This window comes from Cebidichthys violaceus, unplaced genomic scaffold, assembly GCF_023349555.1.
Source record: "Cebidichthys violaceus isolate CVI_PGR_0920_01 unplaced genomic scaffold, fCebVio1.0.p SCAF_17, whole genome shotgun sequence".
In the NCBI taxonomy this organism is placed as follows: domain Eukaryota; kingdom Metazoa; phylum Chordata; class Actinopteri; order Perciformes; family Stichaeidae; genus Cebidichthys; species Cebidichthys violaceus.
In genome coordinates, this window is record NW_027176340.1 from 3337818 (window position 1) to 3365729 (window position 27912).

Genomic DNA, 27912 nt, shown 5'->3' on the forward strand with positions numbered 1-27912 from the left:
CTTCTTGGTTGAGCGGCTTCTAACTTATTGACATATATAGCCTGTGACAACGAGTCATTCGAAGCTATCGCTGAATTTTAACAGGTCATGAACCAAAAAAATGTATACTAAAGTCAAGATCATAAACCAGGCAGCAGCCGAAGCAGCCAATCAGACCAGTTACACAAGCTCACTCTTAAAATGTCTCATCAGCAGGGGGAGATATAGTCATCAACAGATCAACTCCGGTCTATTTTGTCTGCATTCTTTTTATATTATGTAATTTTTATGAGAAAGGGGTTTTCAAAATGGTACAGTTAGTAGGGAATTGCTAGCTGCTGTGAGATTTTCTCTAATGTATACATATGGTCTACAGGTAGTGATAATAATAACATGTGTTCAGTAGATCTCTGTGGTTGTGTCAAAAGGGTTAAGGGTCAGAAAGTAAGTGTGACCTACATTCACTGTCATATTATATATATATATATATATATATATATATATATATATATATATTAAATAGCAGGGAACCATCTTATTGGCAAAGTGATTTGTTTTAAGTTTTCAATATTGTATAATGAGATAAAGAATGAAAACAGTTGGCAATTGTTGTCTCCACAAGCAGATATTTCAAACCATGTGTCACGTTTTTCATTTGCACTTGTAACGTTGAAAAGATTTGAAAGGTCATGTGACCACTTTATTACAAAGTGCAGGAAACCACATTTTGAATATCATAAAGTATTACATGACTCTAATTTAATGTCATATTTAAATATAACATAATTCAACCAAGTCGCAGTTGATGTTTTGTTTTTTTTAATATCAAAGATCAACACTATATGTTAGACATTTGCATGTGTGCGATTGTAAGTACACACCTGAAGATGCATCTTTATCTTGAATAATACATCTCTATTAAGTAGATGGAACGATAATGTGACTGCAGCGTAGTGCACGAGATACCCGCACATGCTGCAACAATCAATTTCCCGACCAGCGACCTACAGACAGAGAGCCAGCAGGTCATGTGTTCATAGCTTCTCCACCCCTTCCAACAGCACACGGCACGGGGGGAGGCTCGAGAGCCACATTTCACACCACATAATCTGAATCCCCCGTGCGCTGCCCATGAACCGAATAATGTGCCCCATTTCAGTGACAATATCAGAGGAATCCAGTGGCAGCCATCTTAGGTGTACCACTGCAGAGCGTTAGATCAAGGACGTGTCGCGCATCCTTCACTCTCTGTTCTTAGTCTGTGTTCAGGACCACGGCCAGCTCTCCGCGCCTGCGTCCCCCTGCCTGCCGGGCGGGGAGAGGCCATCGCCCGCTTTCACCGAGGAGGGAAAATAAAGCCGCTCTCCTTCCCCTCAGCTGTAGGCCACGCTACACTCCCCCCTGCCCCTCCCCTCCGCTCTCTTCTCACCTCCCCCTCTCACATCCGCAGCAGTGACTGGCCAATAAAATACAGAAACTACGTAAGCGTCGACGAGTGCTCGGCGCAGGCGGAGAAAGCTCAGTGTGAAGCAGAATCAACCTCTTCCAGCTCCACTCGTACTGCTGACATCCCCCCAGCGAGCGAGTAGCTTACAACCAGGGCCCATCCCTGTCTTGACTTTGGGCATCTATTCTTCATGAAATCTAGGCACGGATAAGACTACGGCACAGCCATCATCTGGGGGATATACTCATTTAGTAGGGTTAGGGTATCTGCAGGAACGCATCACCTCTAGAGCAAGATGTTAGATCCGTCGTCCAGCGAGGAGGAATCTGATGGGATAGTAGAGGAGGAAAGCAAAGAGGCGATGGCACCTCAGGCCGGAACCCGCATCTCTCCGAGCAGGACCAGCGAGAGCTCCGGTGGACTAGCGCCCAGCAGCAGCCGCAGCAGTGCCCGTCCGACCAGCCCGAGTCCGTCAGCCGCCAGCGAGGAGAAAGAGGACCTGGAGAAGCTGCAGAGGGAGGAAGACGACCGTAAAAAGAAGCTGCAGTTGTATGTTTTTGTGATGCGATGCGTCGCTTACCCATTCAATGCAAAACAGCCCACAGATATGGCAAGGCGACAGCAGAAGGTAAGGGTCCTCGGTGTAAAGGCATGATTAATAACCACATGCTGACGAAATGCCTACTTTCATATCGCAGATGCTGTCATTGATGACCTACATACGGTGGAGCACAGAGGGGGTTTTGGCCTATCCGGTAGCGCACGGATCCAGCACGGTCCCAGTGAAACCACTGTTTGTTTGTTTTTTGACGCAAAATATTGAAATCCTCGGAGCATGACAGCAACACACGCATAAAAGCGCTCCGAGCTCCGTATAGTGAAAGGACACATGGCAGCCTGCTGCAGAGCTGCAGACTGAGTGCAGCCCATGTTACTCCACACAGCTCATAAGTGATATTAATCTCAGAGACCATTAATTGAAAGGGCGTTTATGGTGGATGGCTATTTTAAAATGCCATTGTCCTTGTTGGCCTGCATCTCACCGGATGCTTTCCTATAGATATGAAGCCGTATGTGGCTATATCCTGCCTTCCTGGCGGGTACCCAATTCCAACCCGTTTGCGCCATCACTTATCCCGTCAATTTGGCCTCCCAAGGTGACTTTTAGGCACAGACCTCTCGAGGAGGGTTGCTTAATAGCCCTTCTCCTCTGCAGATGAGGTCGGCTCCTCTCGGCAGGTTGTAGTTAATTAATTGCATTCAAAAATGAAATGTCCTCTCGTTTCATTTTTTTTTTTTTTTTTTTTTTTTTTTACTTATTTTCTACTGAAGGTCCAGCTTATAAGATAAGTTACTGTAAGGGACAAGGCCCACATCCTGGTTTCACGTGGCTGCTGTGAGGCTCCATTGACGTTGAAGCCAATTTTGGGTCATGATGTCCTTACTGTCAAAGTCACCATGCAGGCTCTACTGTACTAAAGGAAGGTTGAATTGAAAGTGGACAATGGCCCAATTTATACATGCATTTGTATGTCACACCAAAAATAGACCATCTGCTGTTTGTACTCCCAAGGCTGTAATGTAATTTTCCTTACAAACAATTCTATTATAGATGCAAGCGATTAACACGTTTTGTGTGTAGGGCTGCCTTTATATATCGTGAACACAATGACATTCACGTGTCTCAATGAGAGTGTAGTAGCAGCTTCTTGCAGGTCTCCTTATAAGGCAGAAGTTGCATTCAGTGTGGACCTGCACAGGATCCAGTCAGCTGCATTTCAAATCACTGATAACGTATATCACTCTTGCAAGGAAACCCTGTAAACAGTATTATGGAAATTGTTGTTTGTGACTGTTGCTTTTGTTTAACCTGCTGACAATTCCTCTTCTTCTGGACACAGTTTAAGCCATATGGTCTGAATTGTTTTCTGCTGACTCATGCACAAGTGCATGTGGGAGGCATAAACCACAGTGTTTCCATCTATTTGTTTGTTTGTAGTACCGCTCAGCGTATGGTTACTGGTCTAATCGGTGCTTAGTAATGCACGTTCATAGCTGGTAGCTTAGGCGGCCACAAACATTTTTGCTGTGGGTGAGTGAATATCCGGACATACAATCCAATGCTTGCTGTCAGACCAGGAAATCAAAGTGTGTCTGTCTGCCCACAGTCTGCCTTTGACTTTGATTTTTGTCCAAATTTTGCTTTGGCTTAAAACGATCCCTTCAGAAGAACTATACACCTTGTGCAGAATTAAATGACGACAAGTCCATAGCCTTTCTTGTGACATATTTAATTGGCTTGATTTGTACGACACTGAAAAAAAAGATGGTTTAAATGTTCACACGGACATTTAACAACACAGAGTACATTCTGACAGTTATGTGCATTTAGTGTCATGACATTGTGCAGTATCATTTCATCATTTAATTACACGTATGTCCTGTGTGGTTGTGAAGAAAATACAAAATACACTTTGTTGAAGATATACCATTGGTCCAATATTTTCCCTGTAGATTCCCCTCCGCCACAAACCTCCCTTAAATGCGGTCAGAGGTTCGTAAACAACAACATATTAAGGAAATTCCTCGCAACGTTGCCTGCTCAATTTAATATGTAGCCTATTGCAATTTTTTGGCTATTATAGATTAGTCACAGAAATATGATGAAGCAATTTCTGTAATGAAAAGACTTAAAGGCCTCAGCGAAAACATGTGAGGCAGCTCCATGATAATCCGTTATTGGAAGCTCTGGCACACAAACAGCAGTGATGGGCTATCACAGAGAAACAGGCCAGGCTGCAGAGTATGCAAGCTCCGCTGCTGCTGCTGCTGCTGCTGCTCCTTGAAATGTATTGCTGTAACCTTGTGAAAGGGTAACACAATAGGGGCAGTTACAGGCTTCCATTTGAGGGGCGAGGGGAAATATTTTCTCCATCAGTCTGAACGATGTGCTCTCAAGCAGTACTATGGAGGCCACTGCTGTTCAAATATTGGTCGAGTGTATTTTTGCATATTTGACTGGTGACAAGTGTTTGCATGCAAGGTTAACTGTCCTGGGACACACTTGCACTAATGGGTGGCCCCCCTCACTAAACATGTTGTAAATGAATTATTGAGGTTATTATATTGGTATAATTCATGGCATTAATCGTCCTTCATTTAATGGCAACACGCTGCCTAAACTGTCTGCACAGTGGAATCAAATTTAAAGGATAATTCAGAAGGCAAGGTCATGATGTCCTGAGTGTTTTTGCGTCCTGTAATGAGGAGATTTGAAATCTAACGACATGTTGTGGCATTTTTCTGTTGATGCCAATGCCGGCCTTTCACTTGTTCGGTCGGACAATCGCTTTGAAATCCGACTTATATATCTCAAGAGCTATTTGATTGATTTGCGATACATTTTCATTCATGGTCCCCAAAGGATGACGCCTACTTACTTTGGTGAACCCCTGACTTCATCTGACACCACCAGCAGTTCAACATTTCCACTTATCCATTATCTCAAACATCTATTAGATGGATTAGCACAAACGTTCATGCTCCCAGATGATGAATCCTAATAGCTCTGTATCCTGAGACTTTTCCTTTAGTGTCACCATTAGGTTGCTATTTGTGGTTTTTGAGTGAAATGTCTAACATCTGGTAAATATATTCATGTTCCCCTCAGGATGTACATAACAACTTTGTGATCTCTAACTTTTCATCCTTTGCCATCATCAAGTCAAACGTTTAATTTGTCCAGCAGTTTGGTTTATAAACAAATAACTGCTAATTACTAATGTTAGCATGCTAGCAAGCTAAGCTAAGATGGTGAACATTCCACCTGCTAAACATCAATATGCTAGCGTTGTCATTGTTAGCATGTTAGCAAGCTAAGCTAAGATGGTGAACGTTCCACCTGCTAAACATCAATGTGTTAGCGTTGTCATTGTTAGCATGTTAGCATGCTGAAGTAAACATTTGCTCAAAGCACTACTGTGCCTAATCATAGCCTTACTGAGTCACGTAGGCTACATGGCTGTGCTCTCAAAGTGTTTGGTAATATAAGTACAACTGTACACAAACTGAAACAAAACTCTGATATTTTTGTGTAATGCAGATTTTAATCTTGAACGGAAGCTCTCATGCTGTCGAACAGAAGCAAACATTAGCAGCCAAACTGCTGAAAACTAAATCTGCTTTATATAAACCCATATGTTTGTTTAGATCACGTTGTATCTGTTCTTCTGAATTGAATAACCTCTGTGGGTCAGGATCTTTTTTCAATTAGAAAAGTGTGATGCCCAGAAGATAATCTGACCCAATCAACTCATCCACCAGCAGGCCTCCTTAATAGAGCGCCTCTTGGCTCAGCATTTTAATACTATACAGTTTGCCTGTTGATGCTCTGAGGGAGAGGAGCTGTGAATTGTGCAGCCGGCACTGTGATATGAATGTGAAGTAGAGTGAAATGCATCAGATATACTTGTGATACGGTGAAGTTTGCAACGTTGGTGTTTAGCGCTGAGCCTGGCAAAGGATTTTGAGTGTCCCAATGTGAACTAGTTTTACACGGAATGGGATTCCTATCTTGTTCGTAAATTTAAATCATAATAATTGCCTTTGCGAATGCAAAAACTGTGCTTTATTTGACCCTATAAGACTTGACTTGACAAGAACGAGTAACAATATCTTGCCAGGACAATTGGTGGTAGTAGAATATATAAAATATGAATTATAAATATGAATTTAAATATTAAAAATAGTGAAAAGTGAAGGTATCTTAAGACAGTGGAGGCGTATTGTGCATTATTTAGACACCAGAGATAAGAAACACTATAAAAGATGTTTCATTGGTAATCACAGTATGGCATAAAAGTCCTACATGGACATAGTTATTTCATCTTTTTACGTGTATTCAGTGGATGAACATGGTGATGTAATTCATGACATGAAGATATGAGGAGATGGAAAGTAGAAGAGGAGCTGAGGAAGACGGGCAGAGAGTACTGACATCATTGGAAGAGGCATGAGTAAAATTAGTAACATTAAAAAATTCATAAGAATACCCTCTAACTGGTGTATGTGCAGTAAGGATTTTGACTAACTGTTCATGCACTGTATGGTTTTAAAGATCATAATGCATGGATTATGTCTCTTATGTCTTAGTTCTCCTGTCTTCCTTGAACAAAATCAGAAGACATTTTGATTATAGATTACAGGTGGACAACGAACATGTAGATATACAGATAATCAAGGTGATGATGTATGATATTGAAATCCTTTGCGTTGTTATGTAACATCTGGTGTTCTGCCTGGAAAAAAAAGGCACGCTTTGAGTTAACATCATAAAACATCGCTGTTTGCTGCTGCTGACGAACATTAGCCTCAAATATTAAGCAGCTGCTGTTATGAGCGCGTTCAAGCAGCGCTATTGAAGAATAAAGGTGTACATCAATAGTATGGATACGAAAGTGGATTCCAAAGGGGTGACAGCTGAAAAGCAGCAGGCAAAATACCCCCTTCACCTACAATCTGTGCAGCCGCGTGTAACACATCACAGCTTCACAAATGAAACATCTCCTTCGTCTGCATACAACCAAGAAGGAAGACTACGACTGTATCTGTTAGAATACTAACATTGTTTAGTTATCGCGCAACCTTTGTCTCCTCACAGAGACCGTTTAATCTTGTCTGCTGTCCAAGCCTGCATTTTAATTTGGGTAGGCAAATGTTAACCATCTACAGTTGTCATTTGCTCAACCTTAATCTCTGGTGGTACAATACAAAGAGCCCCATGTCTGCTGAAAGACACAGTTTGTGGACATGAAGACGAATTGTCTGGTTGTGTACCGTTAATATGTCCTCATGCTGTATGCATGGGTTGAGACAGATTAATCTGCAGGGCTCCTGTCATCCTTTTTGCATTGTTGCTTTATAATCCCTTCATGCTCCCAATACTGCACATTAGTCATACCCAGAAAAAAAAAAAAAAAGTGGTAAACGAAAGCCGGTGCATTGAAAATGGACATTGGACATTAGAAGCCCTGGTTGGCAATGCAACTGGAAAAAAAAAATTATGTTTTGACAACATACATTTCTTTAACAAGCTTTACATTTCCATTATTTTCACCTTTATTGTGATTATAATACGATTCTGACCAACCTTATCAAATTTAAATTGCGGCTGCATTATTTCCATTTGCAAATTAATCTACTGATTATTTTTTGGTCTATAAAATGTAAAAAAAAAAACATCACCATACCATCACATAAAGCTATAAAAAAAAAACAGCTACCATTCACATTTTAGCAAGCAGAACCACCAGAGATTTATTTTGTATTTTTGTATGAAAAAAAGCGTCAACACTATCAATTGATTGTCAAATAGTTGCAATAAATTTTCTTTCAATCAACTAATTGATTAATCAACCAATGGTTCCAACTCTCGTTGACATGCTACTAGTAAAATCAGACATTTTAATCGGAATTGTGTTTGAATAAAACAGCTGGGTTTGCTTCCTTCCAGATGTTGACATTAGCGATATATTAACCTATATATCAAAATATATATATATATATATATATATATAGGTTTGAAACGTCAGTAGTCGCTGAGCTCGGTGGACTCTTAGAACAACCTCAAGTGGATCAGCGTGTGCTTCGTGTGTTTGTGCTCGAACAATTCAAGCGACAAAATACGTCTGTGCAGTCTTTACGTGTTAATCATAATGCCAATTACTTTATTATTTCTCATCAGTACCTCTACGTGCGTCAGACCAAGCAGTTAAACCACAGCAGATCAACATTAATCAGCTAGTGTCATCATGGTCCTGTTTTCTCAAACTGTTATAATCACATACTTTTTTTTTTTGTACATTGTAATTGGGACATTTTTTTTACCCTTATAATTACGGGATAGTTTTCTCGTATTATAATTGTTATAATTATGACGTATGGGGAGTTATAATCACTGTACATGAAAACTTTGTGGAACTTTCTTCGATGAACACAACGTGTGGATGCACATAATCACACTTTTAGAAATCTTTTTTTTTTTTGTTTCTCGAAAGTTAAATCAAGGCAGTTGGTCGAATGTCTTTTGTGCAAATAAGTGTGGTTGTGTTCAACCACGAAACATTGCTTCAAAGGGAAAATGACCAGTGTACGACTCGAATAAGACAAAGATTAGTAGTGGTGGTTTTCCACATTAAAGAAAGAAGACGGCAGTTAGAGCTATAGCAGGATCGTTACTGCAGTTCTCTGTGGAACCTCTCTTTTCCCTCTTTGTCTGACGACTGTCACCGAGGCATAAATAACACAAACAGCAGCCTGGAGCAGCCGTGGCGCTGTCTGTCAGGGTGTCACACGATAACACAGGAAACACACATGTTCCTGTGCCATCTTCTTAAAACACAATCAACACCTCAATCTGTTTCAGAGGCTTCTTCTGTCCTGGACAGAAAGGAGCATTATCATCCACACACCAATGCAGTAAGACAATAATAATAGATCCATGTGGAGAGAAAAAAAAAGGGACAAAAAAAATCAAGAAACAACCTCAAGAAGAAATCAAATTCACAATAAATAAGAAGGTCATAACCCTCCTATCATTAATTCATTAAAATACTTTGATTTGAACTCATCATTTCAAGTCAAAGTCTGATTACATTACTTGGGGAGTTATATTGCTGATATGAAAAAGTTGTATAAAGCCGTTGTCGCTCCAGAAGGAGAAATCTGATAAAATATCATGTGATTACATTTTAGCGTTGGGTGGGTCTGAAGAATACAAGATTGAGAATGAAATAAATCTGTTGGTGCGGAGTTAGACAGCTTACCAGGCCTCTGTAGGCCAAAATAGAAATATTTTGAAAACACATGTTCTTAACCTTTCCGTCTACAATCCTAAAAAAAGAGTTACTGAACTCACAAGTAAAGAGCGTGTTTGAAAAGTCTGATTAATGTAATCCGGGTTGATCTATTTCCACTGCTTTTTGAACTGTTTGCTGTTGAAAAACACTCACAATGCAATCCTCACCGAACATCTGACGAGAACGAGAGATGGCACAAAGAAACAGATATCTGAGATAATCACTTTTAAAAGCAGAGTGAGTGAGAGAGATTTACTAGACGGAGGAAAGAGGGAAAACGACAGTAAGTGATTTGTGATGGGAAGGGTGGAAGGAAAGGATTTATAACTTAGGTTCTTGATGAGAGTAATGCACCAGCTTCAGACAGAGATAGCGACCCACATTCTGCCTTGTGTACGCTGCTCTTGTGCGGCACTGCAGTATTCTGAACCATGTCTCAGAATCACACAAGGACACAACAGATGAATGCAACATAAATAAATTACAAATATTTTAAAAATCCTTTTATTATACAACACACTTTTATTTCAGATTAAAAAAAATAAAATAAATAAATAAAGGAGCTTTTTTCAAGCATGGCCTTTTTTACCCGATTTCAATTGAAACTGTGCTAATTTTTGAGAGAAAATCATTTAACCGCTGCCAGAACTGCGACACAAAAAAAAATCGCCGTCATTTTTTGATGAATCCATCGACCATTTTCAAATGAATGAATCAAGTAGTTCAAGAAGAGACAACAAGTTGTGAAAATGCTCGTCAAAAGCTCTGAGAGCCAAAGCTGAAGTTGTTTCTGACCATCCAAAGGTATTCCATTTAAAATGATATATTACACTGCAACGCAGCGACTCAACTAGACGTTGCAGATCCATTTCTATTGATCAAGTAAACAATTGATGAATCACTTGTATCTATTTGACCAAAATGAACATACCAACATCGTCCTCTCTGACACCAAAGAACCTAGCAATAATCAAAATGCTTTGAAAATCTATACAATTTAATTTTTAAGAAAAAGTAGCCATCCCTTACAAAATATCCATATTATTATTGATTATTGACTAAATTAATGAAGCAATGCCATTTAATCAATCGCCTACTTTAATGTCGCAGCTGGCCGAGGTGGAGTTGAAGTGCCACATATGCTGTTGTGTAGTTTAATCTACAACGATGCGTCATAAATAATAACTGATCGTTTGTTTTTGTAATTGAAAAGGTACCTGTAGCTGCTAAATACAAAACATATATATATATATATATATATATATATATATATATATATATATATATATATATATATATATATAAAACATTCAAAAGGAACATTGTGTTATGGTAAACATGAATGCATGTATTTATAAGACATCAAATGAATGTCATCAAAATCTGGCAGAACAAATAACTCCCTCTTCAGTGTTTCAGTAAGTGTATATGTATGTATATATATATATATATATATATATATATATATATATATATATATATATATATATATATATATATATATATACTGATGCCAATGCAATGTAATATACATTGATTTGATGGTGCCATTGATCTTGTCCTCTCTATGTGGACGATCACGTGTCCATACCATTCAGGTTAATGTCGTTAAGGACTTATTTTCTCCTCCGTGACTGAATGAGCGTATTGGTGAACCGGCTGAGCTGTGCGTCTGCCGCCTGTGAGTTGGTGGTGTGATACTGGATGACTGTTACATGAAAGGGCTTATAGCCGGTTGTGAACACAGTGTTCTGCTGTATGTATCTGCGGAGCCGCAGCTCCTGAATACGACGACGATGTGAAGACTGGATATACAGAGCCAGAGCTCCCTGTTTTATCCCTCTTTGCCGTGTGTCAAGCTCTGTCTGCAGAGTATACACCTGGCTGTTTACTAGCCCGGCGGAGTGGTATTTACTCACACAACGCAGTGTGTGTGTGTGTGTGTGTGTGTGTGTGTGTGTGTGTGCCTTCAGAACAAATGCACGCGAGCGTGTCTGGTTGGAGATAATAGTTTGTGCGTCTGTCTTTGTATAATTGTAGTTTTTTGACCACAGTCGGTACACAATGCTGGTGTTGTGTGTTTGATGAGGCCTGTTGCCGGTAGATTTCGCGCAGCTGTCCTGCAGCGCTCGCTGCCGTACTCCTGTTTACTCAGATGTGAGCCGGCGGTGTCATCTGCAACATGACTGAAATGTGCTTTGTCTGGCGAAAGGATTCAAGAATACCATGTTTGCTGAAAAGCAAACGGCAGCATTAGTAGGCAGCTCTTTCACGAGCAAACAGATTTATACTCAATAAGAGCGTTTGGTTTGCGCGATATTCTTCCGTCATCACTTTGCACTTTTGATCTCGTGAAAGTAAAGTGAACCCTCCGTTTTATGTTGACATATATCTTCATCATCATCATCATCATACCAGCGTTGATGTTTGGTCTCTTCATGGTTTATAACGTTGCGTGTTTTAGCCTATTTTTTTTTACATTTTAAATGTAGTTGTTGTGCTAGTCCTTACAATACCGCAGATGCTGTTGGTCTATTTTTTATGAATTAAACTTGTATTCATTTGGTTTATTTTTTTATGGATCCATTACTGCCACTGCCCACCACCGCAAAAAAATGCACATCTGCTGTGTTAATTTAACATAATGCAACTTCTAGAAGAGGGTAAAGTGTGACTCAGCTTTATTGTGCTGAACCACACTAAGTACAGTATACTGTGTATATATATATATATATATATATATATATATATATATATATATATACTGCATTCAATTAGCTAATTACACCACTCATCACAGCAGTGCAAGGACAGCTGACATGCTGTATACTTTGCCATCCAGGTTGATTAAAAACAAAAGAGATAATATAATAAATATGAACAGAATCACAATCATTATAATAATGATAATGTAATTATTGTCTTTTATTACAGGTGTTTTTTTACTCTCTCTTTCTTTGTAAACACATGGAGGTTTACAACAATAGAATAACTGTGATTAATAATACACACACAGGGGAAAAAAATAATTGTTTTAAGTTACACTTAACAATCTAACACCTTTTTATATTTTATAGTCTTATATATACCTTTATATACCTATATTTTAGGTCCAAGAATCAAAATGTTGTAAGTATAAGCCCCCCCAATTTATGCCTTCATGTTGGACTCGTAGCCTAAGTTTTTTAAAATCTTATGTAACGATCCCTCTATTATATTGAAGGAAGTGATTGACAGCTGAGAACATTTGAACATCCTTTAAAATAAGTATTTTCCCACATTTTTTTGAAGCCTTGATTTAGTTCATTTAGACAGTCCATTGTTTCCTTTGTCTATTAAAAGCTATCTTCAGTCATCTTGTATGTGACAGATAAACTGGAATACCAAAAACATGTTATAAAAAGATCATTGCAACCTACACTCCACACATATTGACAAAGCGGTCATATCCTCTTTTGGTTCACTGAATAATCGCTAAAGACAGCTTTCATTTGACAAGATATGTGCCGGAGGGGCTGAAAATGGGCTGAATAGGCTTTAAGATGCTAAACATACAGTATTTATAATTTGTTTTTACTTAGTTTAAGCTTCTCTTTCATGTTGTACCATCTGTTAACTCCACACTGTCAATTAAATAGTGATATGTTGGAAATTACCATTTTGGGTTGTTATGTTTAAGGGACCTAAACTACAGATAATATATAATTGAGCATAAAACTAGTTTGTATTTGAAATTCTTGGGTCGTTAATTGTTTTGACAATGTCTTGAATGTTGAATCGGCCACCACTATACCCTACATCAATAAATCCATAGTCATTCTGAACTGTAATAAAGTTACTGTACATCAAGCCAATGCAATGTGCATATCAACCCTATTGATATGTGAAGGGTGATTAATGTCATGGCCCACTTCATCGCAAGCCAATGAATCACAATGTAACACTGCAATCTTGATAAGAGCCACAGAATGAGAATCAATAAGAGCAAAGCAGGAATATTGGGAGTCTGGCAATACGGATGGAAATGGAAGCATTTTCTCTCATCCATCAACTTGGTTCCTAATCAACACAGTTCTCCAATCAGTGAAATAAAGAGCATGCAGAACTGAAAGTCATAAATACTTCATGCTGCTGAGCTATAGTTTGGTGGCATTTCGATTCTACTGTGTACTTCAGTGTCAGCTCTCACACACACACACACACACACACACACACACACACACACACACTCATTTTCTGGAGACTAACCGTAACCATTTGCTATCGTCCTAATCTTAACCCTAACCTTAAACCAAGTCTTCACCCTAAAATGTAAGGATTTACATTATGCAGACATGCAATTGTTCCCTTTTTGTCAAAAAAAAAAATGAAGGCAAGTCTCCACAGTGTGACCTTGTGATCAGATTTCTGTCCCCACAAGACAGGTAAAACACGCCCACTCACACACACACACACACACGCCCACACACACACACACACACACACACACACACACACACACACACACACACAGAGTTAGCAGCCTGCTGTGTTGTCATATAAAGTCCAATCGGCCGAGAGAAACTGTCAGCAGAGGAAAAAGTATTATTAGCTTTGACCTTTCATGGTAACATCTTCAGGTAAAACACAAATGTGTTCTGCCAGTGTTGGACGACTGCCAATAACCCCATCTCCTCGAGTTCATTATAAGATTTGTGTTATTATATTATCTTTGTGATTTTTTTTTCCTTGTTAAATAATCTGCCGGTTACTTTCTTGATTAATTGTTTCATCTATACAACCAGGGGAGAATTCCAACCATCATTTTACGGATCTCAGAGCAATGTTTTCAAATTTCAAAGTTTCATTCTTCAAACCCCAAAGCTTTTAATGTACTCTATCACATCCTCACAGTCGAAGGGCTGGAAGCTTTTGCTTGACAAATGACTGAAACGATTGATCAGTTATCATAGCTGCTGATTAATTATTCTCTAATTATAGCTCCTCAATAAAACTGATCAGTGATCTATTTAGTCGTCACAGCATAGTCCGGTTGCTTTTGTACGCTGTAAACTGAAATGCGGTTGCTATGTACCGGAGTGTGTGTTCAAGGAAGCGTCAGTGACCTCGGGTCTAGTGGTGGAAGTGCTTTGCCCTAAAACATTTCAGTCAGCTTGGTTCAAGTCTTCTTTTGTGCCTTTTTTCAAAAGCCCACCAGCCCTTTAACAAAAACCCATCTCAGCCCATACCTCACTTTATTATCCATTTTGCTCTCCCTGTTGGTGAATTCATTGTAGCTCATCACTCAGCATGCCTACTCTTAAGCCTGAGCATGTATGCACACATTTCTCTCCCATTTTATTACTTTTAATTAAAATGTTTGTCCTACAAAAAGGCTCCTGCTTAGAAAACAGTGGGCCACTTCCGTTCGGGGGGAGAGGGTTCCCTCCCCAATCGCTCTCCTGAGAAACAGGTTCTCATCAGTAGAAGGAATGAAAGTCTTAGTCTGTGCTGTGCGTTGTATACTTCCCGTTGTACATTATGAGAAAGGGCAACACAAAGTGAAAGCTGTGTTCTGTATTTATCCCTGACCCCTGTCACTGTCGGAAATGGACAAGAAACCAAGGACGAGCGTATCGACTTCAGCCTCTGAGAGTCTCCGTAGACCGGACTGATTTGCATACCGGTGTTATTAATATTAACATTTCTTGCCACAGGATGTTCCTCGAACACTGAGGTCTATTAGAAAACGGCAGAGATGGTCTTCACGTTGTCTTTGTCTCACCTCTCATCTACGGTAGCTATTGCGCAATACGAATAAACCTGAAACCTCGAAGCAGAAGCACACTTATTGATCTCTGATGTTGTTGATGCCCTGTTAAGTGCATCTTTCATGTTTGGACATTAAGTGGTATATCATCCGCAGCTATCGTGCATCGGATCAAGTAGGAGTTGCCTTTTTGTTGAGATGATTTGTGAGGCTTTGCATTATGTTTATCGTCAGTGACAGAGAGATAGAGAGAGATGTCCTCGTTGTCAACCTCTGGTGTGTTTGTCTAGTTTTTTTTTATGTCTCTATTTATATGCACCTTTTTAAATCTTTATTATTAGACCAAACTCAGGCGCTTTCACTTTGGCTCTGATAGAGAGTTCTCATGTTACATGAACCCTGATTTTCTGAACATTACTGAAGGGAGGGGGGGGGGGGGGGGGGGGGGGGGGTTGAGTAGTAGGATGGACGACACAGATGGTGTTGAGGTACTGTTCCATCTCACTCCTACACCAAAGCCTGTCGCTTGCGATGATCGGCCGAACGCACGTTACCAGCAGGTTCTTGTGCTTGTTTGATACACACAATAACTTCAGCTGCAGACTGAAGGGGGATATTGTTAATCTACTTACAGCTAGGTCACTGATTCATGTGTGAAACTTAGTTTAGCGTGTTAGCCTGAAAACATCAACTCAAAGTAAACATGGGGCTGATGTGAACGTCCTTATTTTTACAGCTCTCATTCTTTTCACTTTCCTTTTTTGGGCAAGTTGGTCAGAATTCTACTTGACAAAGTCAACTTTTACTTTGACCGATACAAATTGTTCTATATTAGCGGTTATCAAACACCATCACAGATCAATGTTTGTGAGCGAGTGAGTGAGTGAGTGAGCGAGTGAGCGAGTGAGAGTGCTGGCCATAGCAGCTTCGAGTGCTCGATCAGTTCGGCGCTACACTTGTGCAACTCTCAACAGAGATGAGAGGGAAGATGGCTCACTCCTTAGCTACTTCTATCATCTGCTCCAGAAAATAATCTGCGCTTAATTCTTTTTTTTTTTTTTAACCACTTTTACCCAATCGGGAATGTCTGCACCAAAATTGAATGGTAATCCATCCAATAGTTGTGGATACATTTCACTCGAAAACTACAAATGTGGGTTTAATGGCGGAGCAAGAAGGGAAGATCAGGGGATTACTCAAAGCCAGGAGGATGCATCCTCTGGGGACCATGAATGTTGTGCCAAACTGTATATTACATGTTGAGATATTTCCCTGGATAAGTAGAAACATAAGAAGCTAATCTTCACAACATAGCTGTTGAGATATTTCAATCTGGACCAAAGTGGTGTTTTGCCTTTTTGACTCACTTCTATTTTGTTGTGGTTGTTAAAAATATATATATTTTTTTCCCTGAACACTCAAAGCATTACGTTAGGGACATTCACTTGTTGGTTAGAATCTGACGAGCCTGGTCTCCTCTAGTTCTTATGATATTCACAGACAGGATATCAAAGGACAGCGTGGATTTTGCCTGGTTGGGTGATATTAGGGCGCCGCCTCTTCTATGTTCTTAGTTCAGATCAGAGAGGGAGTATCAAACCGGAGGACTTCAGGTATCTTTTTTTTTTTTATTCATGACGACGGTGAAAAAGGATTGAAATACTGACTTCCGTTTCGGGGCCCCGGCTGTAGTGATGCAGGCTTTGCATCAAGCTGTGAGTGGTAAAGACAGAGCTGAGCTTTAAGCTCAGAGCATTCTGAGGACCTTGTTATAGAGCTGCTACTTCTTCGCATTTGAAGCCACTTGATGCGGTGAGGGCACTTAGTAGGAATGCCTCCTTGCCACCTACCTTTTAGAGGACGAGATTTAGGAAACACTACAGGGATTACGCGTCGCACCTGGCTTGGGAGGACTTGGTGTTCCCCCAAGCAGGAGCTTGAGGAACGAGGAAAATAATGAATGGGCTGCTCTGCTCGCTCAGAATAAGTTATTAGAAATGAGTGAATATTATTGTAAAAATGATGTCTTCTTGTTTTGACATATTTTCCTGTCCTGGCTTTAATGCTGAGGGGACCTCTGTTTGCCCTTGCTTCCACAGATTACCAAGCAGCAGCTTCAGCAGACCAAGGATCGTTTCCAGGCCTTCCTCAATGGAGACACGCAGATTGTGGCTGATGAGGCATTCATCAACGCTGTGCAGAGCTACAATGAGGTAGCAACACACCGACAAACCAGAGCAGCACATTCAGACACATTTTGTTATCCAACCACAGGGACTCGATTCATATGTGTGTGCATTTGAATATGTGTTATCTATTAATATCTTTTTACATATATGATGCACAGTATTTGTTATTTTAAGTGCACCATAGCCTCTGGATCACTTGCGCAGCAGATTTAAAACCAGAAATGACCAGCTTTCAGTGTAACGAGTCAGAAAAGCACTCAACAGTTCTGCTATTCCATGTCAAAATGCTTCCATTCAGACGCCTGAGTGGTAAAATGGTGGCTGAAGCTTTTCACTGCACAGATTATGAGTCAGAGCATGTGGCTGACACAGACTTTTTTTTTTTCCAACCTCACTATTCAATCTGCAGATGAAAAAGTCATTATTACCGTGCAATACAGTACAAAACGCACCGCAGAGAGTGGGATGAAGGCCGAATCCATGATGGAAAAACAAGTATAGCCATTATGAATATATAAGTATGAAGTTGGAACATCAGGAAAAAAAATGACAGGATGACCTTTATGTGGCAGCTACCAGAGATTTGGTTTATTTTGTGATGTATTTATTGTTAATGTTAAATATACTATGATTTAAAAGTTAATACTTGCACCTGACAGTTAGTCTATACGCTTCTTTTGAATGCATGCAGGAGTCATATTTTTCAACCTGTGATTGTGGATGTCAAGACAATCACGTATTGCTGTAATGATATTTGTTATTGTGCTTTACAAAGTCCTTAAAAATTTTGGGAAATTATAGCATAATTGGAAACCCTTAAAATCGTTGGTGCAAACGGGAAACCAGCATCTTATTAATTTCAGCCCGCAAACCTTCGTTATCCTCGGAGGCATTTCACCAAATGAGAAGGGGTAACGTACCGCCGCGCTGAAATGTTTCAGTGCTGTAGTCGCTGCTTTTTTAGCCATAATGGATGCTAAGAACCAAATGTGACTGTCAGAGTGACAAAGCAGTCGGCTCTGATGGTTACTCCGCTTGATGCTGTGACAATATAGCCTCGCCTGTCTCTGTCCCTGTTAGGCTGTCATTAGCGGGAGACAGAATGCAGCTTTGTTGAGTCGCAGCTTAACATATATGCCACTGATTTTTTTTTTTTCATTTCCAAATTAACAAGAACAGTTTCCTTCGTTGACGAAGACAGACATTTAGCGTTTGAGACAGAACGTGACAGAATAGCAGGATAACGCCTGTGCGATACGAGTCTGTTTGGAAGTCTTAATTGACCAAATCATTAACTGAATTGAAAAAGTGCTTCTTTTGGTGGATCACTCTATATCTTGCGTAACTGCAATCAGTGACATTGGTGTCTCACAATGTTAGGTGTTCCTGAAGAGCGACCGTGTGGCTAAGATGGTCCAGAGCGGCGGCTTCTCGGCCAACGATTTCAGGGAAGTGTTCAAGAGGCACATCGAGAAGCGCGTACGCAGCCTTCCAGAGATCGACGGTCTGAGCAAGGAGACGGTGCTCAGCTCCTGGATGGCCAAGTTTGACACCATCTACCGCGGCGACGAGGATCCACGCAAGGCACAGCAACGCATGACGGCCAGCGCGGCCTCTGAGCTGATCCTCAGCAAGGACCAGCTGTACGAGATGTTCCAGAATATACTGGGCATCAAAAAGTTTGAGCACCAGCTGCTTTATCAAGCCTGTCAGGTAAGACCAAGCCCGCGTGATACGTCTCAAAAAGGTTTTCCACGTTCGACCCAAATATTTGAGCGCTGTCACAGAACTGTTTCAGTATTTCAAATGCGTGGGTTGGTGGAGGCACCGTTAGAATTCATATTTTCAAGCAGAAGATCATTCTAAACTGTCGATCAATTACGGTATACACACCATGGAATGTCTAATGTCTGGAATGTTTTGAATCGTTATTTTGTTAGAGTTGCATTCATTTACTTTTCACTCTAAACAACAGACCACAGCATCTTCTTCCTGGCTCTGACAGTGACAGTCATGGTATCATTGAACTGAAGTGGATGGGTTAAGAGCTGTGACAGTTAGCCGTTTAATGACTTAATTGTTCATCAGATAATTCATCTTCAACAGTTGCAATAGTGAATTAGTCATTAATTTTGTTCAATCAAGCAAAAATAATTATTTGCCGGCTCTAAAGTGAGCATTTGCCGCTTTTCTTTTTATAGATCATAATAATTTGAATTTCTTTATATTTGTATGTGGCTAAAGTTAACCCCAGACCAACGTTTTAGTTGGACCTGACATCTCTTATCTAACCAGGCACTTCCAGATTTCACCAGAACAATTCGCCAAATACACCAGATTCTTGAGATTCTTCCTCGGCCCAATTGTGAAAACTCAATATTCTGGTTTATCTGAATAAAACAATTTGAGATTAGGGAAATAGAATCACCAGATTAGCAAAATATGTCAAAAATAATCCATGAAATGTGACAAATGCTGAACAATAGTTACCCTTTTATCATATGATTTGGTTTGATGACCAGATCAACTGTAATAATGACCATTTAATGACTCTAGGTGTATGTTTATTTATTAGGATTTGCCATATACAAAGTGTCATTGTTGTTCCCTTGAATGGACATGTTCTAAAGTAAATATGTCTCCTCAAGAGATATACTCCTGATACCAGGCCAGCAATACTTCATTGTAGGGGAGATATGTTGAGATTGCAGGTGGATGATAGTGGACACCGGGGGCTCGTGTCAGACATAACTCTCGCTCCCTCGCTGTCTTTACTGCCTTACTGCTCTCTATGGGAATGCTGAAAGCCACACTAATGTATTCCTTCTTCAGGAGGTTGATTAAAAGTCTCACCACGACAGGATTTTTGGGGGAGGGCTTGACACATTTACATCTGCTCGTTATTTAATGCATAAGAAAACCTACCTCGTCATTTAATTTCCATCTAATGGACCCGCCTCTTGGAAGCCAGTGAGTTTTAAAATGCTGAATTTCCGTTGGACCAGGTGTCATCCCTCTTTTCAACAGTTGCTAATGTAGTGCATAAATCTGCGCAGATGGCATGAGGTGCTGTTAAACAAATTAGATTGTTCAGTATTCTTCAAATGTCTCTGTTGGCATAGATCAATAAGGCCACTGTTCTGCAGAGTGTTCATTCGTCAGATGCTTCTAATGCTGAGGAGCAATACATCACCACTGCCTTCCAAATCCACTGTGCGTTTTTTTTTCTTTTCTTCTTCCCAAGCCTTTGAAGATGCTTAACCTAGTTTTTCTTAATGTGCTGGCAGCCGAGTTGTTAGTATCCGGTCAGAAATCTGCATGCGGAACAGAATACAGTAGCGCTGAACAGATCCCACTCTGAACAATAAAGAGCTACTAAAGAACATTCAACAATAGAGCAACATAAAGGCACATATGCTGCAGATATGCGTATGTTCTGCTTCATACTGTGGTGTAATACAGATTCACACCAGACAGAGAAACACGTAGGTACGAACGCAACATGGATTTAGGCCATCGTTGTGGAACGGGGACGTATTTGTTTTAAATTGATCATTCATAAACCTACATATGAACAAATATATAATTTGCATAAGAGAATCAACATTTCTGTTTTTACCTCAGCTGCTCATTGCTGCTGTTCTTGGAGTTCTCTCTGTCTCTTTCTTGTCTCGCATGCTGTTTATAATGACTACATCAGACAGCACTGATGTTGACCAATGCAGCTCATCAGTAAGCAAGCAGCAGCCATATATTGCCCTACACTAAACGATAAAGTCCTCACTAAAGAGGAGACGCAGCATCACAGTCAGCATGGGCTCAGGGCTGCTGGGGTTTGATGAAAGGTTTCCACGGATTGGCTAGGATTCAGAGGCCGTCACTTTTTAACTGTTATCGCTGGGGATTTGCTTTTTTTTTTTTTTTTTTTTTGCGGTTACATCCAAATAGTAGAAAGGGAAGCACTGGTCTATTTCGGTCTCATGCTGAAGCAAGAGCAGCCCCTGGAAATGACAGACTGATTAGACCGGTCCAGCCGTTGGCTGCACCAGCTAGACTCTGAGCATACTCCCTGATGGCTGCAGTTATTTAGCTGTGGTGACAACCAAGCATGACCAAACTTGAAAAAAAAAAAATGTGTTGGGTGTCTACTTCGCAAAGCTTGGCAATTTCTGAACCATAATTGGTGAACCATATTAATAGAACTTTGTATTCACTGCCATATACTAATATTTCCTAAAATAAAAAAAAATGAAAAGTTAAAGTTGAAGTAAAACAGCTGCAGACTGTCTAGAGAGTAAAGACAACCAGCGATATGCTGAAAAGATATGCTGTATCTCTCAAATCATTGCTTTGTTGTACACATTTTGATGAAAGTACAGCGCACTCTGAACAGTCTATATCCGACACTGCATGACATTTAAACAGGTTCTTATTAAACTATGTTAAAAGATTTATGATCCCCACTATGACAATAGTTCCTAAGCTCTAGTGTGCTCGAGTTATAAGCAATGAAAGACAAAATGAAAAATCTCAAACAGTTGCTGCAGTAATTGAATTTGCTCTGCTTTACAGGGAAAAGTTGTGTGTGTTTTGTTTTGTTACAGTGGGGGCTTCTGATCATTATATTCTTTATTTCTGACAGTAAAGTAAGGAGACATTTCATAGGCCTACATTTCTTCAGAATTAAGTGTTTAAACTTTTTATACAGCTTTCCTGGCATACTTAGTATGGTGGTATTGGGACGCACAGATGGTCTTGAGCCGTGGGGCTTAATACATGCGCCAGCTGGAGCTGCGATGCTGGAGGGTAACAGCAGGCGGCGCTCAGGTGCTCTACGGTCGTACTCGGCCCGTAGACCGGGTACAATAAGGGCTTGACAGAACTTTTTAAGTGCGCTATGGGTGCGCCCGCTAGTCTTTCGGTAGCGCATGTGTAGCAGCCTAACAGTATGACACACATGACTCCTCTCTCCTTGGATTGGGTTGTTCTCTCGCTAACCTTTGGAGAAAATAAGAACGCTGCTTTTGTACCTGTTATCCAGCAGCTTCTTATATCTTCCATTGTATTTCAATGTTCTCTTAGATTACTATTATTTGCCCAGAATTATAAAACGTTTGTCCCGGTGCGATTTAAATCCAATATCTCGCACAAGGTGCGCCTCTCGCAGTCGTCTTCTTTGCTGGAAATGTTGGATTCAAAGGTTTTTTTTTCCTGTGGTATGAAATTGTTATAGCAGTTCTGCTTAGGGAATATTTCTTAATAAATTGTTTTCATTAAAATATTTTACGATTATTTCCTCGATTAATATTAATTGCTCATATATTATCTCTATAATGTCTAAAAATAGGTATTATCACGATTTTCCACTCCCCAAGATGACATATTCAGATTATTTATCTCCAAATAGCAGTCCAATACTTATAAACAATTTATTATATGAGGAAGAGAAGCAACAAATCCTCAAGACCAGTGAATGCTTGGCATTTTTGCTTGAACATTTTCAGAAACAATCTAATCGATAATTGACTGTCGACCTCTGAATTAGTCAACACGTTTTTTTTCCGCTGTAAACTCTGCTTACGGGCTCCCAAGCTGATCAATGATCATTGATATTGATTCACACCAGTGGACTCTCGCTAACTCAAATTATTCCCTAATCTCAAATGGCTGATTAAATTCCTGAAGCCTGGGAGTGAAAGTAAGGCAGGCACATGCACATCAGAATGAGACCCCCCCCCCCCCCACCACACACTGAGCTATGAATCATGTCCTGTCCCCCCGACTGACAAACCATACTCAAATCTGCTTTCCCTCTAACAGGCTTTGAAGGAGACCCCTCCCTTTCCATTTTAATTTGTCTTGTCAGCAACTGTTAGTCGGGGAATGAGGCCTGAGCTCTTCCTGGTTTAGCCTGTAGCTGATATAATTGCGTAATGGAGCCTCTTCACTGCACAGAGGATTGGGAGAGGATGAAAGCATTTCCTACGCTTTCCCGTCCACCTCTGAGCTGAAAAATCTGCGGCGCTGAAACGCAGGGTGAAGCTCGACTGCACCCCGGAATCTGGAAGTGCTTATTATAAGGGAACAAACAGTTGTGGTACTGCAAAAATCAAAATAATGTCATGGAGAGCTCAGTCTGGTGATGTAATGTTCCCATATGAGTGACTCCCTTCACATTACAAATAATAATCTAATATAAAATGACTGATAAGGTTAACTTTCAACAAAAGCAAAAGACAAAATAAACCAAATCTCTGCACCAGAATGAAGAGATTTCTCCAAGTTGATTAAGAAGTTAGAGGTTGAGATGGATAATTATTCACAGCGTCCACTCAATAATATATTTCCTAATTAGCATGTCGCTATACCCGCACAAGAGAAGCTTTCTTTCACACTGCACACTTTTTTTTTTTTTAAATCACACACACACACACACACACATATATACAAAGACGCAGTCTGAATATAGACCAGCTGCTTCAATTCCTCCAGGTCCCTTCCAGCTCCGCTCTAGCCCTGTCCGCCCAGCCTTTGTTCTCGACAAGAAACCGCCCCTGGCCGGCTGCGTTATCCGCTGCTAGTGTCCCAGCATCCACCTGGGTATCTGTCTTCAGCTGCGCTTGTTAACTACCCGCCTACTTCTGCTCCATCACCTTTAACCTGCTGTCAGCTTGGCAAAACACTGAGGCGGTGTCACCTTTATTTAGCTGCAGTGTTGCATGTCGGCTTCAGTAACGCAGAGCGAAACTTACCGTCTTATTTTTTTTTACGAGATTGCCTGTTCACCTATATCGTGCCTGTGGGCCGTTGACAACAGTGACCTTTCGGTAGTCGTAGGCTTGGTAACATTGGGGTGCTGTGGGGCTCAGTGTGGGGTGGATATTACAGTAGTTCACACAGACACTGACCTCCAGCTCTACTTCCTCCCACTGCCACGACTGCCTTCGCTTTTCACTGCTGTCAAGAGAGAGATGGGAGTAATAGAAGAAACTCGCCCCATCCCCCTTCACATTACATGCTTCAGAGTCACTCCTCTCATGTTAGCCATTTTGCAGATGAGCTGCAATCTGCACATTGTCACAATGACCAAGATTATCTGCTGCTGCAGTATTCAGTTTTGCTGAGGTATTGCAGTCTTGAGAAATGTGGGGTCTCTTGTGTCTTTTTTTTTTTTTGGGGGGGGGGGGGGGGGGGGGGGGGGGGGCCCATAGATGAGACCGTAAAAGATGCAGTGTCAGACACCGACTAGCCAAGCTGCTGGATTTCCAGGCATGGCAGTGACAGTTCTTTTGGGATTGCGCGAGTCAGATGTCGCTGGCACCGCAGTCTAATAGTGCCCAGAGCTTGAGTGTTTTGACAGGCAGCACAGATCACCAGCAGCAGGGGTAAAGGAGACGTTCAGGCACAGCTCGGGCAGGAATGTAATCAGGATCAGTCACAGTTCTGGTTGTGAGGGAATCGGGTTTTCGGCTATTGGACGTGACAATGAAAAGAAAAAGAAAAAAAATCCCATGCATGTGAGACTTCCTACCACAGGATGCTCACCGCTGTTAAAGTGTCACTGTGTGGCAGAACAGTACTGAGTGCTACTGTGCTGCAAGTGCAGACATTCTGCTGCAGCTGGTGGCAACGTCTGATTATGTGCTCTACTAAACAGGAACTCTGGGTTATGTAGCAGGGTGGCTGTTTAGTGGCCGGCACTGGTAGCACACTAGACTTGACGTTTCACACTGACTGTCCTCCATTTAAGATGCCATCTGGCTGACATCGTTTCATCATGTTCACATCAGTGAACAGAATCAATTACAGAAAGAAAGTAATGCCGGAAAAATTCATATCAGCAAAATATCCAGATTTAAGAAAGCCATTTCAACAGCGGTCTTCTTTCTACTGCTTGTGATCAAATCATTTTTAGCACTCTATCTGTGTGACTCTAATTTCTCGTCCATGTTTTTGTGTGTTACTTGATCACAGCCCCCCCCCCCCCCCCCCTCCCTCCCTCCCTCCCTCCAGTTAACGGCTGCTCTGTGACTTCAGCTCGCTCTCTCTTAGAAAGGATTGCTGGAAGGGGATGGGGGAATCAATACAGTAAAGCCTGAAAGACGAGGCCCGTTAATGTGGGTGAAATACCATGAGGCACAGAGAGGTCAGCTTTGGCACGCGTCCCGGCACCAGGAGGCCAGAGGATTTCAGGCCGCTGTATCACGGATAGATCAGGTGGTCAGTTGGACGTAGAGACGATTCTCTCACATTATGCTTCACTCAACAAACTTTTGTCAACCAGCTTGCCTTAATAATTAGGATGGCAAGGGTGATATCTGATGATGCATGCGGTCAGTCGATCAGTTCGGTGACTTTCAGATCACCATTGATATTAAATGTGCACAGAAAAACCATTACCATAATTAAAAAATTAGTCTAAAGAGCTTTGCTAAAATACAACGTTCACTCCTCATGAAATCAAAATGCATTATCACGGTCGACCTTCTGCTGCTGCTTTGTATTGAAAAATGAAGATTCAACATTTTTTTACCCATTGCACTGATTCGTCAAAATACTATTTTGCTTTTATTTATTTTTTTTCCAAACATTCACTTTGTTATGCGCCCGCTATAAAAAGGCAAAACTGAAATACGAAAGCTATAGCATCGTGTTGTCCCCTTGTTACGACACCTGTGTGTAAAACGCAGGGATTTTGCAAAACCAGAACCCAAGTAAGACGAGGCGGATTTTATTTTTCACTGAAAACTTGCACAACACCTCTGTGTGGAAAGGTTTGTGACTCCCCAGCTACAACTGTGCTGCAGATACTACGTCTCAATTAGGCTCCCGACCTCATAGAGGAAATGGCGACGGGTGAATCGCAACATCACATTTGACAAGAATGAGACATTTTTGGCGGAAGGGAATAACTGAATAAGTGAAGAACACTGAAGCAGAAAGCAGGCGAGAGACACCAGCCCTCACTTCTGTTTCCTTGTGTCAGCTAACATAAAGCTCTCATTCATTATTATTGCTGTGAGAGAGCCGTGAATGTCTCTGCTTTTCTATACTCCAGGGCAAAAAACTAGGACAGCCGACATGTTTCCCCGGAGCTGATATTGTCCAATGCAGGCAATTTTCAAACATTTTAAAGAAATTGCATTACTGGTTTTGTCTCAATGTGCTGAAACAGTTTGGAATGGCTTATTCGAGTCGACACTTTTTTTTTTTTTCTCATTGTCTTTATTTTCCTGCCCTTCCGCTCTCCGGCTCTACCATTGCAGAGAGTTAGAGAAAAGAAAAGAAAAAAAATAGCTTGACACTTCCAGAAAGACCTCTCCACAAACAGGCGTCCGTTCGAGGTCTCTATGGTGACGGCAGCGCGGCTCCTGCGAGGGATTGGTGCATTTCCTTTTGATTTTCATTTGTGATTTTCTATTCATGTGTGCTGCCGCACCATGCTGCTATGATTGCAGCCCGTTCAGACAAAGTGGAGCTCTAATTAGCCTCTTCATGTCCTGCTGCATACCATTCGTCATCATTACCAATGTGAATAAGCACCTTTTGGCGTATGGTCGGTCACATTTGCTTCAACGTGCATTTAGATTCTGCTGTACCTCACGCTTGACATTAAAAAGGTACTCCATTGATTTAACATAGCAAGGTGTGTTCAGAGGTCTTGGGTTATGCTACTGCATATGTGGAAAAACGTTGTGTCAAGACTTTTGTGGCTCCAGAGGGAGCTGCACAAAATCGGATAAGCTGGGGCTGAAGACTGAAAGTTTAAAAAAAAAAGGAAATAACCCAGAGGTGTAGATTTAGAAATTAGTGAGTTTTCCAGACCTCTTTATGGTTGCATGTGTCGCGTTAAAGGATTTCTTAAAGGATTTCTCATCGTTCATGGTAAAATAATTGATGCTGGGAGTCGTAGGAGACCCTTTACGCTGACCCCCCGGCTGTATTAAGTATTGCTTGCCTCTTATTGTGACCTCATTGATCTGCTCCTCCTGCTTTTTCGTCAATAGTTGGACAACCTGGATGAGCAGGCTGCACAGATCAGAAGAGAGCTGGATGGCCGTCTTCAGATGGCGGACCAGATTGCCAGGGTGAGTCAGCGTCTGTGGGGGACTCTTTAATATGCTTTGTTATATAGTTAATATGTCACTAATATGGTGGAACGTCACAGTGGGAGCTTCCACCCACAGGTAAAAGAATTTCAAAGAATTTACACATTTTACAACTGTCGTTTCTAATGAATTAGACATCCATCATCTGAAGAAGCGACACCTACGCTGATCTTGCTTTTATATTTCATTTTAATATTTATTACCTCATTGCTAATTGCCATCAAGACTGTGATTGTTTGCTGAGCCTTCTCTATTTTCAACAGGGCGGTAAGTTCCCCAAATTTGTGTCTAAAGAGATGGAGGCCATGTTCATCGAGGAGCTCAAGTCCTCGGTGAATCAGCTGATGGCCAATCTGGAGAGCATGCCTGTGTCCAAGGGAGGGGAGTTCAAACTCCAGAAGCTCAAACGGGGACACAATACCTCCATCATCGACATGGGTCAGGAGGACGAGAACACGCTGTCCAAGTCCGATGTGGTTCTGTCCTTCACTTTGGAGGTATAGTGCATAAGGAATGAGGCTAGATATGAACGTATAGTCAAATCTATGTTAAAACTCACACTGTTTTGATCACTTTTGACATC

At 41.0% G+C, this 27912-nt stretch overlaps 1 protein-coding gene across 7 annotated transcripts in view; it reads left to right on the top strand.

Moving 5' to 3' along the window:
* The first annotated feature begins 1462 nt into the window (after nt 1–1462).
* Nucleotides 1463–27912, top strand: part of cadpsb (Ca2+-dependent activator protein for secretion b) — a 60831-nt gene continuing 34381 nt past the window's right edge. For 5 of the 7 annotated variants that reach the window (XM_068712155.1, XM_068712157.1, XM_068712156.1 and 2 more), the window contains exons 1-5: nt 1467–2054; nt 17131–17244; nt 18601–18933; nt 27228–27308; nt 27593–27826. In XM_068712155.1, coding sequence (XP_068568256.1) covers nt 1722–2054; nt 17131–17244; nt 18601–18933; nt 27228–27308; nt 27593–27826 — 1095 coding nt within the window. In that variant the 5' untranslated portion in view covers nt 1467–1721. Of the gene's footprint in view, nt 2055–17130; nt 17245–18600; nt 18934–27227; nt 27309–27592; nt 27827–27912 lie in introns of all 7 variants that reach the window. The other 2 variants (XM_068712161.1, XM_068712160.1) reach the window with 2 other exon arrangements.